Below are 15,189 nucleotides of genomic sequence, written 5' to 3'. Positions count from 1 at the left end.
GGTGGGGCTCCTCTTATTTGCATAATTAACCTCCGCCTCTTAGTTGCATGATCTTTTCCCTCCGGGACCCAGCTGCAAAGTCCCGACCGCTCTCAGCGCGCGGCCCACGCTGCTATAAAAGGGGTTTCAGGTCCCATACGACTTCCAAACGCAGAGCGAACCCTCAGAGTCCGCTCTCCCACTTACCTAACTCGGTCTCAGCCAATCCAGAACGCCTGAGGGCAGTTAGCTGCTGGCTTCCTTAAAGGTGAGCCGAGACCCTCAGACTTGACTTGTCCATTGGGTCCAGTGCTAGCACGCAGGGGACAGAGTAAAGGGAAGTGGGACCTGGACTCGGAGGCCAGTGATCGCTCTCCCCGCTGGAACACACCCAGCTCAGTCGGGCTGCAGCATGACTCTGTGGGATGGTGTGCTGCCCTTCTACCCTCAGCCCCGGCATGCCGCTGGCCTGAGCGTCCTGCTACTCATCGTCATTCTCGTTTTCTTGGTCTTGGCCGCCAGCTTCTTGCTCATCTTACCCGGGATTCGTGGCCACTCGGTAAGGGGGTAGTAGAAGCTCTGGTCTGGGGGGGGGGGTGGAGGGCGTCGTAGACACCTTGTCTCTGGAGAACCCAGGACAGGTAGGAGGGCGGCAGGGTCTTTCATGAAAAGTCAGACTGAAGCACACTGAGCCAGACAAGCACACTGAACCAAAGGAACACCAGTAGTTCACCTGAACTACTGTTCACTGAACCAAAACACCAGGGGGAGCACACCAGTAGTCTGGTCCAGTACGCACCCCTTCCCAAGAATAGGGAGAGAGCCTCTGCTGGACATTCAGAGAGGACCCCCAGGTGGAACATTCAGGAGGCTGCTGCAGAGAGTGGGTGTCCAGTCTGGTAATCCTGGGGTCAGTCCAAGGCTTCACCTGCTGCAGGGACCTCCTCCTGTCCCCAGGCTGCACCTCCACTCCCTTTCCACCCCCATCCTGACCTCCGGGTGATGACCGTCTGGCTAAGAGGACAGAAAACAGCATCTCAGACTGCTGTGTTTCACCTCTGCTCTTGGTTGTCATGTGCCTCCAACCTAAAGACTTCTGCACAGCAATTTCTTCAAAGTTGTGGTAAACTGGGCACTTTTTCTTAGATTTCCCCCTCTCCCAGAACCTAAGTTGTCTGTTTCTCAAGCCTCCCCAGGTCTTGTGTTGGTTTTCTGGAAAACTGGCACACCTAGTAATATCTGACATGTAGTGTCCCACCTCCTCCACCTGGTGACCAGACCCTGAGGCCTCCCTCTCCTGAGGGAGGTGACCCCTGCCTGCCTAGCACTTCTGGTCTCACTGAGCCTCACCATGGCAGTGAGCCGGGCAGGAGACAGCACCAGGAGTAGGAACCAGACAGCCAGAGAAGAAAGGTTGTGGGGGTGGTGGGAAAGCATAGAGACAGCCCAGTGGCAGGGTGGACTGGGAAATGGAGCTAGGGAGGTAGAAACATGCAGCCAGAAAACATCAGACATGTCAGTGGTTCAGAGGGACTTGCATGACTTGACTTCAGCCTTTAAAGGTCAAGAATGTAACTGGGAAAGGTGGGCAAGAGAGGGAAGTTGCAGAGGCACTAAGGGCCAGGGCAGCGTGGGGTCAAGGGAGGTCTGCGGGAATCTGGTCAGGCACTACCCAGACCTGACCCAGTGTGTGTTCCTGCAGCGGTGGTTCTGGTTGGTGAGAGTTCTTCTCAGCCTGTTCATAGGAGCAGAAATTGTGGGTGAGTGTGTCATGCAGTGGATGGGGAGAGGACCTGGGGTGAGGAAGGGGGTGGCCAGAGGACCCTTGGGCAAGTGGAGAACTTGGGTTGGGTTCCCATTCCTTCCCATTCTCTTTCTAGTGCCCTCGCTTCCACCCTTACCGCGTATATGGATTGGGCTCTAGACGCGCCCCCCGCCCAACTCTGTGCACCATTTCCCACCTCCCATCACCACTCTCCCAATTGCACGTCCCCAGTCTTCTCCCTGACCTTTCCCCGCCCCTACCGCGTGCGTCTCCCCACAGCGGCGCACTTCAGCGCAGAATGGTCGGTCGGCAGCGTTAGCACCAAAACATCCTACAAGGCCTTCAGTGTGGAACGCGTCCGAGCCCACGTCGGTCTGCATGTGGGCCTGGAGGGCGTTAATATCACACTCACAGGTGAGGAGGCTGCGACGTGAGCTCCTGGGGTTGGCAGACACTATGGGTGGGGGAGGGGTCCCACCCGCTGGGGGACCTGTGAGGACAGATCCCACAAGTTCAAATAGCTTCTGGCTCTCATTGATTTGTGTTTTCCTCAACCGCTGCCAAACCCATTTCTCTCTCGGAGTCTCACTTTCCCAACTGAATCCGCTTAGTCTCCGGGTCCTAGCTGTACGCAGCCCGGTGACCTCGCCGCCATCCGCAGGGACCCCAGTGCAGCAGCTGAACGAGACCATCGACTACAACGAGCAGTTCATCTGGCGGGTGGGCCAAAACTATGCCGGGGCGTACGCGGAGGCCCTGGAGAAGGGGCTGCCTTACCCAGTTCTTTATCTGGCGGAGAAGTTCACTCCGAGCAGCCCCTGCGGCGTTTACTACCAATACCGTCTGGCGGGACACTACGCCTCGGCCACTCTATGGTGAGAAGCCACTCTGCGTACTTGCGCGCGCTCGATTTCTCGCGCACGCGTTTGTGTGTGTGTGTGTATGTGGCGGGGGTGGGGGTGAGGTGGAGGCGCGTGAGCCGGAGGATGTGAGTTCCCGCTGCAGCCCGACGCGCTTGGGGTGAGAATCGCAGCCTCGGGGGCAGATGGTTACGAGGTCGGTACCGGCCGCGGGAATCCGAAGAGAACCAGAAACGGCTGGGCGTCGGCTACCCTCCTCCGGTATTTCCCTGCGCCTCTGCCATCCCAGCCCCAGACTTTGGTTCTGGGTTGGGATGCAGAGCCAGCGAGCCCGCGGGAAGCCGGGCGTGCTGGGGGACCCGGCTCACAGCGCCGCCGCCCCCTCCCCGCAGGGTGGCCTTCTGCTTCTGGCTCCTCTCCAACATGCTGCTCTCCATGCCGGTTCCGCACTACGGAGGCCTGGCTCTCCTAATCACCGGCGCCTTCGCGCTCTTCTCGGTGTTCGCCTTCGCCTCTATCTCCAGCGTGCCTCTCTGCCAGCTCCGCCTCGGCTCCTCCGAGCTCACCACTCACTATGGCGCAGCCTTTTGGATCACGCTGGCCACTGGTGAGGACCGAGGGAACACGCCCCCGGTGGCTGGGAGCGGGGACGGGATTTATACCAGTGTGCGCTTTCCAGTTTGCATAGTGAGTTCACATAAATTATCTGATCTGTCCCGCTCAATAGTTCGTAGACGCTGGCACTGTTACACCTATTTTGCAGATGAGGGGGACCGAGCTCGGAAGGGTTCCTTCAGTATCTTACCCCACTGAGCATGCGAACCCGCGTATCATGTATTCCATACTAGAGATCTTTCTGCGCGCGCGCGCGCGCGCGTGTGTATCTGGGGAGGAAATGCAGATATCTCTCATAGATGGAGATGGGGAGGCCGGGCTCTGAAGCCCTTACAGCCCCCTTTACCCACCCCCAACCCCGCCCTGACTGTGCTGTCGCAGGCGTCCTGTGCCTTCTCCTCGGAGCCGCGGTGTTGAGTCTGCACTACGCTCGGCCCAGCGCTCTTCGCCTCTTCTTGGAAGGAAGCGTCAAGGACCTCGAAAGTCCGACGAAGGGGAGCTCGCCTCTCATCCTCAGCAACCCACTGCATAAACAGTTCAGGGCCTCGGACTTAACCATCAGTACTAACCTGTGAAAGGACTCAACGTCGGACTCCTACTCTGCCTTGGTCCGCGCAGGCCGGGGTGCGGTGCCCGCCGAGCGGAGTAGCTCCGGGAGCGCGGTGGGAGAGGCCGGTGGCCTCAGATGTGACCCCCGCTTCAGGGAAAGAATCTCCCAGGGTGAGCTGGAAATAAATTCTTTCTGTTTTTGTTTTCTAGAAACTTTCCTTCATTATCTTCCCCGGCTTTTAAAGGCTTTCCGGGCATACCAGACTTCCCTAGGTTGGAGGTAGTCTTAGTACACTCTTTCTCTGCATTGCCACTCACGCTGGGTTCTGTCTGTCTGAAAAATGCAGAGTAATCCGGGAGAGGGTGCCCTCTAGTGAGTCCAGGGAAGAACCAACCAAAGCCAGCATCCTCCTGAGCTGCCCCAAGGGGATGGTAGCAGTGACCAGACAGGTCTTCCCAGCTCCCCACTCTTGCCACTGGCCCCCTGGGATCCCTCTCTGCTAAGTGGGCTCCGAAGAAATATTATTTTGGAGTTTATTCACTACTTTATTTATTCATCAAAGGAGTGGTGTCTGAGGGCCAAGCTATGTCAGCAAGGCATAAAGATGTAAACCCTGGGAATGTTTTAAGGTCCTTGGCAAATCCTACAATCTTATTTGGCAAATTTAGAACAGAGGCTCAGAGAGAATGCAGCACACTCAGTTAATATTAGATCTAAGACAAGAAGTTTGGTCTCTTCTCCCTTGCAGTACTTTCATTGTATTAGTGAAATCACACCAGCTGGGGCAGTAAAAGAAGAACAAAAGGGACCCAGGAAAAAGGAAATCAAAGACATGCAGAAGGATAAGAGGGACCATAGGAGAATCACATTGTAACCCCGCACACACATATGTCGTTATGTGGGTGAAGCTGGGTCTCAGTAAATGCCACTTTGAGGCAAAGTACCAGGGGAGAGCAGGGTTGCTGGGCAGAAACAGGTAATCTCTGCTTGATCTGGTTTATGGGCAGCCTCGATGTCTGCCTTAGGGCTTTATGTTTTGTTCCACTTTTACATCAATAGATAGAGCTTCTTTCCCTATTCCACTTTCAGATTGGGGCCGGGAACTGATACAACCCAGCCTGTTGGCAGTTCTGGTGGTTTTGGGGGGGCGGTTCCAGAAAAGTCTGGAGCCATGTTGGAAGCCCAGGTGCCACCAGGGAAAGGAACGGTTCCGGTTACAGGGCACAGTCAGGCTCCTCGCAGGGGGCCTCGGAGGAAGCCTCTGACAGAGGGATGTCCTGGGGCTCGGGACTCTCAGTGATGGACCGGTAGCGAGGGCTCAGGAGTCCCCCTTCCTCGGGATCCAACTCCAGCACAGGGTCCTCCCCCACACTCTGGCTGAAGAAAGCCTTCAGCCTGTGGGGCTGCATCCTGTGAGCCACCACCATGGCCAGACCCAGCAGCACACACAGCAGTCCTGGTGATGAAGCAACAGGTATCCCACCTCAGTGATAGGAACACGCTCCCAAGGACGTCTTTTCCTAAGAGCATTAGGCCCCTCCTGAGGGAGGCCTAGTGTCTCTGCTTCAGGGCCACTTGTGCTCCACGAGATGATCAGTATCAGATCATATGGCTGTTATGGGTCTGTTGTCCTGAGTTTTTGGACTCTCAACCCAGTGTTCCTTCAGTTACATCCCAGGGTAGAGAGAGAAAACTCTGAAAACCAAGCAGCACTGGGAGGAGGGCAGGACACACAGGAGGAGGCATAGGAAATGGCTTAAGGGGGCAGACACAGTAGGACAGGAGAAGAGAAGAAAACTGCGGGGCAATTGAAGACTCTCTGAGACAGGGACAGAGGAGTGTTCTAGGAATGGGGACACAGGGAAAAGTGTTTTGGGGAAGAGGGAGGGGTCATGAGGTCAGAAGATTTAGGGAAAAGCTGGGTGGAGAGAGAGTTAGGGGATAAGGGATATGACAAAGACAGATACATACAAATACAAGGAAGGGAAGCCTGGGGATAAGGAATCTTAGGGGAGGGGCTCTAAAGAGGGGAAAGGCATCCTTCATCCCCAGAGACAGACCCTCAACCCCATGGATCTTCTGGGCCCTGGCCCTGAGTCCCCCACTGCCTGTCCCAAGGCTGGGCCTCACCTGTGGTCAACGTAATCCAGTAGGCAGGCCCACGGTGAGTATGCAGCGTGGCGGCACCCAGGCGCAGGGGACAGGGCGGGGTGAGGGATGTGGCCGTGGAGAAGAAGAGCAGTCCCAACAGCTGGAAAAGGCCCGTGGCCAGCAGCATGTGGCCACCGTAGACCAGCACAGGCATGGACAGCATCACATTGGCCAGCAGCCAGCAGAGGAATGCCACCCTGGAGAGCCAGCACCTGGTGAAGGCTGGTACCTCTGCCTCATTTGGGGCAAAGTTCTACCTGGAGGGGCTGAGGTGGAGGCTCGGGGACCCAAGGATACCCCAAAGAGGTGAAGTGGGGATTCCTGCCTGTGGGCTTCCCAACCAAGTACTGTGGTCACCGGCACCAGACTGTCTCACTAGGGATCTCCACGTGAGCGGAGGAGAGATGGGTGGAAGCCCCATTCCTGAGTCTAGGCCAGCAGGGCCTCTGGCCACGCTCACCACAGCATAGCCGAGGTGTAGTGTCCCGCCAGGCGGTACTGGCCATGCAGGCCACAGGGGCTGTGTGGGGTGAACTTCTCGGCCAGGTAGAGCAGGGGGTCTGGCAGCCCCTTCTCCAGTGCGTTGGCATACTCCTCAGCGTAGTTCTCCCCCAGGCTCCAGGTGAATTCCTCGTTGTAATCAATGGTCTCGTTCAGCTGCTGCACTGGGGTCCCTGGGGAAGAGGGCAGCTATGCTCAGCAGGGACCCAAGGGCCAGAGTGGAGATGTACCTGGGAAGCAGCTTATCATGCTGGACAGAGGGCCAGGCTCTGGTCTCCAGTGAGAGAAGGCAGTTTCCAAGGCCTGAGAATTTCCCTTCCTACCACCCCACATACTATCGCTCTTCAGACCACTCTGAGCATAGCTCCCAAAGATACAGAACCATGCCTTGCCCTCCCTCACAGATAAAAGCCCTCCCTCACCTGTGAGTGTGATGTTGACGCCTCCCAGCCCAATCTGCAGCCCAACGTTGGCGCTGATCCACCGGGAACTGAAGGCCTTGTAGGACGTGTTGGTGCTCACCTGGCCCACAGACCACTCAGAACTGAAATTCACGGCTGGGTTGGGGAGTTGGATATATAAGAACTCAGGGAGGCCTGGGCATTGCTGGGTTAGAGCCAGGGGGAAAGCACCAAGGGGACTGACCATGTCTGTTTTGCTCATAATTGTGTATCCATTAACCAGGGTAAGGCCTGGCTCATAGTAAGTTTGCCAGCAACATGTTTGACATGAATAAATGGGGGTGGGGTGGGATTTCTCTGGTGGCACAGTGGTAAAGAAGCTGCCTACCAATGCAGGAGATACAAGTTCAATCCCTGGTCCAGGAAGATCCCACGTGCCTCAGAGCAACAAAGCCCATGCGCCACAACTACTGAGCCTGTGCTCCGCAACAAGAGAAGCCACTGCAATAAGAAGCCCATGCACTGCAACTAGAGAGTAGCCCCTGCTCACCGCAAACTAAAGAAAAAGTCCGTGCAGCAATGAAGATCCAGCACAGCCCAAAATAAAAAATTTTAAAAATTAATAAAAGGATCAGAATCCAATATCTCCCTCCTCTGGTTATACTCCTCTTACCCCTCCCCTCACTTCCCCCCATTTAGGGAGAGCTACTCAAGCAGCTGGGGGAGGAAACACTAACATAATAAACAGTTCTGGGCAAACACAGGGAGCTTCAACACAGATATTTTCTGTTTCCTGTTGCCTAATCCCCAAAGCGAAGCAAGCAGCCCTCCACCATTCTTTCCCTCCAGCCTCCAGAGACCCTCTCCCCACAGGCATTCATTTGACCTGCTTTCCGCTGAATAAAAATGTTCAGAAGGTTGGAGAGAGACATGGAGGAGGCTTGCACCTCTCAGGGAAAGGGTAGACATGAGGGAGTAAGTCCAGGGTGAGGGAGATGTGGGCAGGGAGGTCTAGAAGTCCACCCTGAAGCAAAGGCTGCTGTGGGGACACCCCAATGGGAGAGACAGGATGGAGGAGCCACCCAAGTCAGCTGCCCTTCACACTCACCGAGGATCACAGCTCCAATGAATAAGCTGGTCACTACCCGCAGCATCCAGAACAGCCTCTGTGTCACAGGGAGGGAGTGGTGGCTCACGATGCCGCACCCTCCTTCCAAATCCACCCCTTCTCTTTCCAGACCTGGGGAGGGTGCTTGCTCTAAAGCTGAGGTCACTCAGTCAACTGAGATCAAAGTGCCTGGCCCAGAACAGGTACTCAGTAATTATCTGTCAGGGAGTGGGGAGCTCTCTGCTGGGAGGGTGGCTGATGTTTTCTCAGGACTAGACTCTCCTGAATCTGATTGTAACTGGGGAGTCTGGACCCCTCCTTTCAAGGTCAAGGTCTCTCTGGGGCTGGGGTCTGCAGGGTTTGTTTTGTTTCTCACCATCTTGCCCCGAATGCCTGGCAGGATGATAATGAAGGTGGCCAGTGACGTCAGAAAGATGGCGACGATGACGGCCACTGTGGTGTTCGTTGGGAAGGTCGGCTTGGGCCCAGCATAGAAGGGGAATGTGTGTCCAAAAGCAGCCATTTTGGGTTGTTCGGGGGAGGCGGAGGCTCTACAACAACGATAGGTGTTCACTGAGTGCCCTGTCTGAGCCAGGCACTGCTCCTGGTGCTGAAGATGCAGCAGACAGTACACCAGATCCCTCTTCTCTGGCGCTCACCAGACGCCACGGTTACCGCCATTCCACTATCCCTCAGCCATCCTTAGCTGTGAGAGAATAAAGGTCTTGGCAATCAGTCTCTGTCACCCCATGCTCCCTTCCTAATCCCCAGGTCCCCTAAATCAGTGCCACCGCTACCCTCAAGGCTTCGCTGCTTCCTCTGGGACTGTCTTAAGAAATATAATTCTCTTTTATCTCCCTCAGGCCTCCAGCACAAGCAGACAGATCACAGAACATAAAAAGAGCTGTATTTACTGTCAAGGTAAGGCATAAGGCTGAAAGATGGTACAGATTACAAAAAGGTCGGCTTTCCTCCTCAGTCCCCAAAGGAACAAAGGCCAGAGCGCTCTGCTAAGTGTATGTAATTCAGCTACATCACCAGCGGGCCGATTCCCAGACCTGGCCTGGCCCTCTGGTCTGAGCAGCTCTCTTGAGCACCCTGGCTCCTGCACTGGTAACTGGAGAACAGCCGAGCTGAACTAGTGCGCCTAGGTGAGCACTGAAGGAGCCCACCTTCCACTAGGCACAGTGCCGGGACCACACATCCTTCCACCCACACATCATCAGCGGCTCTCCTCCTTGATTTAAATTCCCAGGCTTCCTTTCGGCTCAAGCCCTGGCTTAGCTCTTTTCTGTCTGTTCCCTGGTCTCAGAGCTATTTGGCTCTAGTTTGTCCGTTTGCAGACAAAATACTGGGAAAATGGTACCTGAATCAACTGTGTCTTGTGAAATCCAGATGGAATGGATGCTGTTATTTTATGTATCACAAAGAAAGAAAGAGAAAAAACCACTGCCAATTAAGCCATGACAGCCAGGACATCCCTGGCGATTCAGTGGTTAAGACTCTGTGCTTGCATTGCAGGGGGCACAGGTTCGATCCCTGGTCAGGGAACTAAGATCCTATACGCTGTGCAGTGCAGCAAACAAACAAACAAATAAACTATGACAGCCATTGTTGGTAAGACACATCTGAATTTCAGACATGTCAACACGTGGAAAAAAAAAATGCATCTTATGATCAAGGAACCCAGCTCTGCTCATTTCCCTGTGTATGATTTGTACTGGGGCCTTAGTACCCAGGAGGCTCCATAATTTGTAGTTTGACCAGGCAGTGTCTTGTTAAGTTATGCAATGGAAGGATAAGTTTAGGAGTTTAGAAGCTCCGTGTTTGAATTCTGCCTTTGCCTCTTGCAAGTTACTTGACCTCAACAGGGACTTGATATTATTTTAAAAACTGGGATGATGATAATGTTAACTTCATAGGGTCATTGTGAATATGAAACTAGATTGTGTCTATAAAGTGTTAAGAATAGTACCTGGAACAGAATAATACTAATAAATAGAAGCTAGTAGATTGGGAAGGAGGGGGTGCATTTCATTACTCCCTGTTTGTCTCTTTCGACAATCCTTACAGGGAACCCTGGGCTGGAATCAGTTCTGGGTCTAGTTCCAATTCTTTACTGACTGATTTTATAACTAGACAGGCAAACGAAAACCTCCTCTGTTTCTTAGCTTCCTCATCTGCAATTGGTTATGGTATCTCCATGACCCATTCTAGTTCTAAATTTTGTGGCTCCCAGACTCTCCCTCTCCTTCTAGGCTGGTCACCTCCTGGTGCTATCTATGGGAGGAAGCATGGTATCAGGCAAAGAGACAATTTAACATTCAGTCCTCTCTTTGGGGCAAGTCGAATAACCTCTGCCTCAGTTTTAACATGAAGTTTTGCTTTTTCTCTGAACTCTTCAACTCTCCCATTCCAGAGGAATGGAATCTTTTCTTCTTAGGCTCTGACCCCAATCCTGCCCACCTTCACCACCACCTATCTCATCAGTTATCCCCCATTCTCTTGGTGATTTTGCAGCTCCTCTTTCTCTGCCAGCTCTTTCTCTCAAGAACATTCTTTAATTTCTCCCATTTTTAAGAACACAGAAGGATCTCTTTCTGTTGAACTTTTGGGTCCCTTCCAGCTACTACCTAGTCCCATGTTCTCCCTTTCACAGCCAGGCTTTTGGGAAGAACAGTCTCTGTGTGTGCCCACTGCCTTATCTCCTCAGTCCAGTGGATCTGGCTTCTCTCTAACCCCAGCTTCTCCATTAGGTTGTGTGCATGTGTGCTCAGAGCTCAGACACTCAGTCATGCCTGATTCTTTGTGACCCCATGGACTATAGCCCACCAGGCTCCTCCGCCCATGGAATTTCTTAGTCAGGAAATACTGAATACTGAAGCAGGTTGTCATTCCCTTCTCCAGGGGATCTTCCCTACCCAGGGATTGAACCTGAGTCTTCTGTGTCTCCTCCACTGGCAGGTGTATTCTTTACCACGGAGCCACTTGGGGATCCTTCCCCATTAGATCACCAAGTGCTAAATTTAAAGGGAAACTCACTTTTCATCCTTCTTGCCCTTCCTGTGGTAATTTCTCTTTCTTCTGACTTCCTCCCTGGGCCTCCACAACACCATGTTCTCCTAGGTCTCCTGCCTCTGGCCAGCCCTTTCGTGGCCCCTTTGCTAGCTCTTTCTCCCCTCTTAAACAGTCATGCTCCCCAGGATTCTGCCTTGGCTCTCTTCTTCTAGTAACTCTTCATGATTTTCTAGGCAAGTTCATCCCTTCATGGCCGATGCTTCTCAGATCTGTCTCCACACAGACTTCCTACTTGGGCTCTAAACACAAAAGGGCCAGCTACCCTGTGGATGTTTTCACTTGGCTGTTCCATGGATGCCTCAGATTTAACAGGTCCCAAACTGAATTCAGTGTCTCCACTCTGCTTTTTATTCTGTTCTCTTTGTCTTTTCAGTGGCATCACCATCTCATCAATCAAATAAGCCAGAGACCTGGATCATTTTACCTCTTAACTATTTCTTGAAACCATCCATGTATTTCCTTCCCTACTACTGCCTCTGCCCTAATTCTGCCTCATCCTATCTGGCCTGGTGCCAGGACAGTTTTTCTAACAAGCAAATATAATCATTTTATTTCTTTGCTCTGCGTTAAATCTAATCTTCTCACCATCATATGCAAAGTCCTTTGTGGTCCAGTCCCACCTATACTTCCATCTCCATCTTTTGTGCAGCCTAATCTCTAGCCATTCTAAACTACTGGCATCTCCCTGAATCTGACATGCTCTTTCAAGCCTTCATGCCTTTGTATATGCTATTTCCTATGTCTGGAATGCTCTTGCTGTCTTGGCAAACTCTTTCATTTTTCAAGTCTCAGCTCGTGTTACCTCCTCTGTGAAGTTTCCTGACGTCATCAGGCCAGTGTAGATGTTCCCACCCTTAATGTTCTGATTGCATTTTGAACATACCTCCACAATCACAGTAATCACACTGCACTCTGTTTGAACCTCTAGAACCCATTAGCTTCTAATCTCCTAAAGGGCAAGGGCTTTGTCTTTCCATCTTTGCATCAGGGGATAAACTTACTAATGCAGCATGTACTTGCTAACCAGTCTGTGGATGGAATGAATGAATGTATGAGTGTATCCCTCTCCCAGCAGGTGGCATCTTCTGTTTCACACACAAGAGGGAGCTATGCTTCCTCACTGTCGGCTACTGTACTCAGTCAACAGTATCACCTACATTGAGGCTAAAGATTGGACAGGAATGAATTTGACCCATGCTGTCAATTTTTAGTGCTTCACAAAATTTTTAGAAAGCCTCTTCTGATAGTTCGGGTCTCCAAAGCATGAATGTTCATGTTTAATTGAATCTGAAACATACATTTCAACTCCAGCTAAAGGTAAGTAAGAATTTGAGGATTAAATTATTTTGTAAAATATGTGATGGTGATACTTTATTAATATTTTATAACAGATATTTATTGGTCTAAGACTTTTTTAACTTATGACACCTAGACTGAAGCCGTTACAGTTTTGATGGAAAACTATACTTTTAAGGAAATGCTATAAAATGTAGACTATCTTGGTTAATAAGATAGGAAGATAAAGCAAGTTTGAATACATAGTAGTCAAATAAGAGTACATCTTGTATGTTGGAATTTCAAAACCAATATTTGCAATATAAAGAAATGATGATGCAATGTATTTTGATTAGGGTCATGTATTAGCATTATTCCTGCATTTATTTCAAAGTGAAGTGAAAGTGAAGTCTCTCAGACTTTGCGACCCCATGGCTTGTAGCCTGCCAGGCTCCTCCATCCATGGGATTTTCCAGGCAAGAGTCCTGGAGTGGGTTGTCATTTCCTTCTCCAATTTATTTCAAAGGGAGGTTATAAGGGAGGTTATAAAATATTTTATAAGAATGGCTCATCCCTATTAACATTGTACTTCAAAGTAACACTAACAATAGGGTTTCTGGATCAAGTATAGAAGAACAACACTAATTTATTTCCAATTCTCCAAAATATTTATTAGAGATGACTAAAACAAAAAGACAGTTGGTGAATAAAACTTGCCTTGTTTAGTTCCTTCTGGTTCAGTTTAGTGAATTAGGTCTTCTTTAATCTACATCACTCAATTTAAAGTTAATTTTTTATAACCCTGATCCTAATTTGGCTTTAATCATTAACTTAATAGGCCTCCTGCATAAAAAGGTGGGACTGAAATGAAAAGTCCTCACACCCAACAATCCTGCTTTTTCCTATGAAGTTTGTGGTTTCCCTTGGGGACATGTTCCTTCTTGGCTTGCCAAGGAGTATCTGACAGTAGAATTTTGTCTAGAAAAATCTCATGTCAATCTTTAACCTGCCACTTCTCCCCTAGCCGACTACCAGATTGTTATACTGATATATATATATATATTACTATAAATAAGCACAAGAAAGATACAGATACAGGCTTTCCAGGTGGCTCCATGGTAAAGAATCTGCCTGCCAATTCAAGAGACACAGGAGACTCAGTTTCCATCTCTGGGTCGGGAAGATCCCCTGGAGGAGAAAATGACAACCCACTCCAGTATTCTTGCCTGGAAAATTTCATGGACAGAGGAGCCTGGAGGGCTACAGTCCACTGGGTCACAAAGAGTTGGACACGACTGAGCGACTGAGCATGCATGCACGCATGGTCAGATATACACCTACAGGTTCATATAAATAGAAATACAGACAAAAGGAAGGAGTTCCCAGTACCATAAACACCTAGACACAAAAATCTTGCATCAGAGGCCCCTGTGACTAAGTTGAGGTGTTTTCTCACTGGGTGGGCCAATTTCCACATTCTGGGGTTGTTCTTTTCTCCTTTGCCACCTGGCCTGAGAGGTAAGGCATACCTTTCCTCTTAAAATACTGAAGTATTTCTCATGCTCAGTTGCAATTCAGATACAGAGTACCCATTCCTTACCTACCACAGGATAGAGTGGGGTTCCTCTGTGTGTGATTAGGGGTGGCCGAGAAATAAAGCTACAGTCTTCAAAGAAATACAGCCTAGTGCAAGCTCCAGACTTCTGCATTCAAGGTTCTTCTGTACATTCTTAATGTTCTGTGCCCTCTCAGGGATTTCTTTCTGAAGTTTTTCTCTGATTGCCTCCTGCTTCTTCTGGAACCGGTAAAGATGACCAATTCTCTACAAAGGGAGTGTGGGTGACTTACCTGGAGTTGTCAAGTACTCTGACTAGTGATACCAGTTGCTAGAATGTGATGGTTTATTTCTGTTTGGGGTGGACCCCACTCAAAGTTCACAGCTCTGGATGGCTTAAAGGACCCTGTCCAGAATTCCTGTCCCAGTCTCTTTCTTCAAGAGGGTGTGTGGGCACGCGTACGTGTGCTTTTGCACCAAAGAAGGCCTTTAAGTGGAGAAATAGAACAAGATCTGAAAAGTGGGTTGGGGCAGGAATCCTTAAAAAGGGCTGAGGTGGTTAAGGAGCCCAGGGGTGCTGAATCTTGCCAGCCGAATTACCTAGACTCCAGTTAAGCCGAGGTAAGGATTCTACATCTGTAAACCTCGTGGCCTTAGTTAAGTTTCTTGTTTTGTTTGTTCTTTGCCTCTTAGTTTCTCCCAGTACTTGGAACTCCCACTTGATCTGAACCTGGGCGGATGTGGGAAGTGCGCCTCTAGGGGCCGGGGCGGGGACAGCACTTCAAGGCCCTCTTCGACACCCACCCGGGCCGCACAGACCGCAGCAGTATACCCGCCACTTAAACCCGGACTGCTGTTTCCTACCTTTGCCTCTTCGAAACAGTGCGTGCCTGGCAGCCGGCGCCGCTCGCCTCTTCGTGGTGCAACCTCACATGAAGCGCTCCCAGGGATGGGATAAAGAAGAAACCAGGTCCGGACGCCCGGTCACCAAAAGCGCACGCCCTTTCTCTTGGCGGGGCTCTCTTGCATCCCCCACTCTTCTCCTACTGCATTTAAGTAGGCTATGACCGGACGAACCAGGTCCGGGATGCTTTCCCGCCGTCTCGCCCCTCCCCGCTCCAAGTAGCTCTCAACCTTCTCGGACCGCACCCGAGTCTGCGGCGCTGCGCCCGCCCCCACCCAGCCTGCGACTGAAAAGGGACGGGTGCGCGAAAACGGTCCACTCCGCAGCCAGCCCTCCGACTCCTCCTTCCCCTCGCCCCTGGCACACAGCCCGGGACAGTTCTAGCACAAACCCAGCGATGCAATCCCGGGTCCAGAGGAGCGCGGACGGGGCTCGAGGGCAGTGAGA

At 51.4% G+C, this 15,189-nt stretch overlaps 2 protein-coding genes across 2 annotated transcripts; one reads left to right on the top strand and one right to left on the bottom strand.

The window, feature by feature from the left end:
* The first annotated feature begins 78 nt into the window (after window positions 1-78).
* Window positions 79-3,977, top strand: DUOXA2 (dual oxidase maturation factor 2). The gene is made up of 6 exons (XM_043472104.1): window positions 79-538; window positions 1,682-1,739; window positions 2,024-2,158; window positions 2,406-2,619; window positions 2,997-3,211; window positions 3,601-3,977. Exons 1-6 carry the CDS (start codon window positions 392-394, stop codon window positions 3,792-3,794), a joined length of 963 nt encoding a protein of 320 aa, XP_043328039.1. The 5' UTR covers window positions 79-391; the 3' UTR covers window positions 3,795-3,977.
* Window positions 3,978-4,301: 324 nt separating this feature from the next.
* On the bottom strand, window positions 4,302-14,986 carry DUOXA1 (dual oxidase maturation factor 1). The gene is made up of 7 exons (XM_043472102.1): window positions 14,703-14,986; window positions 8,307-8,481; window positions 7,931-7,988; window positions 6,844-6,978; window positions 6,381-6,594; window positions 5,900-6,117; window positions 4,302-5,225 (listed from the first exon to the last, which is right to left on the bottom strand). Exons 2-7 carry the CDS (start codon window positions 8,451-8,453, stop codon window positions 4,984-4,986), a joined length of 1,014 nt encoding a protein of 337 aa, XP_043328037.1. The 5' UTR covers window positions 8,454-8,481; window positions 14,703-14,986; the 3' UTR covers window positions 4,302-4,983.
* Between the last annotated feature and the right edge of the window lie 203 nt (window positions 14,987-15,189).

This window comes from Cervus canadensis, chromosome 6 (assembly GCF_019320065.1).
Source record: "Cervus canadensis isolate Bull #8, Minnesota chromosome 6, ASM1932006v1, whole genome shotgun sequence".
Classification (NCBI taxonomy): Eukaryota; Metazoa; Chordata; class Mammalia; order Artiodactyla; family Cervidae; genus Cervus; species Cervus canadensis.
This window is presented reverse-complemented; position numbering and strand designations above follow the sequence as displayed.

Excerpts from the sequence above, each read along its gene's own strand:
- DUOXA2 (XM_043472104.1), top strand. The coding sequence starts at position 392 with ATGACTCTGTGGGATGGTGTGCTGCCCTTCTACCCTCAGCCCCGGCAT. Across the intron at positions 2,620-2,996 it reads TACGCCTCGGCCACTCTATG|GGTGGCCTTCTGCTTCTGGC; the intron begins GTGAGAAGCCAC and ends CCCTCCCCGCAG. Across the intron at positions 3,212-3,600 it reads TTGGATCACGCTGGCCACTG|GCGTCCTGTGCCTTCTCCTC; the intron begins GTGAGGACCGAG and ends GTGCTGTCGCAG.
- DUOXA1 (XM_043472102.1), bottom strand. The coding sequence starts at position 8,453 with ATGGCTGCTTTTGGACACACATTCCCCTTCTATGCTGGGCCCAAGCCG. Across the intron at positions 6,979-7,930 it reads CATTGGAGCTGTGATCCTCG|CCGTGAATTTCAGTTCTGAG; the intron begins GTGAGTGTGAAG and ends TCCCCAACCCAG. Across the intron at positions 6,595-6,843 it reads CGTCAACATCACACTCACAG|GGACCCCAGTGCAGCAGCTG; the intron begins GTGAGGGAGGGC and ends CCTCTTCCCCAG.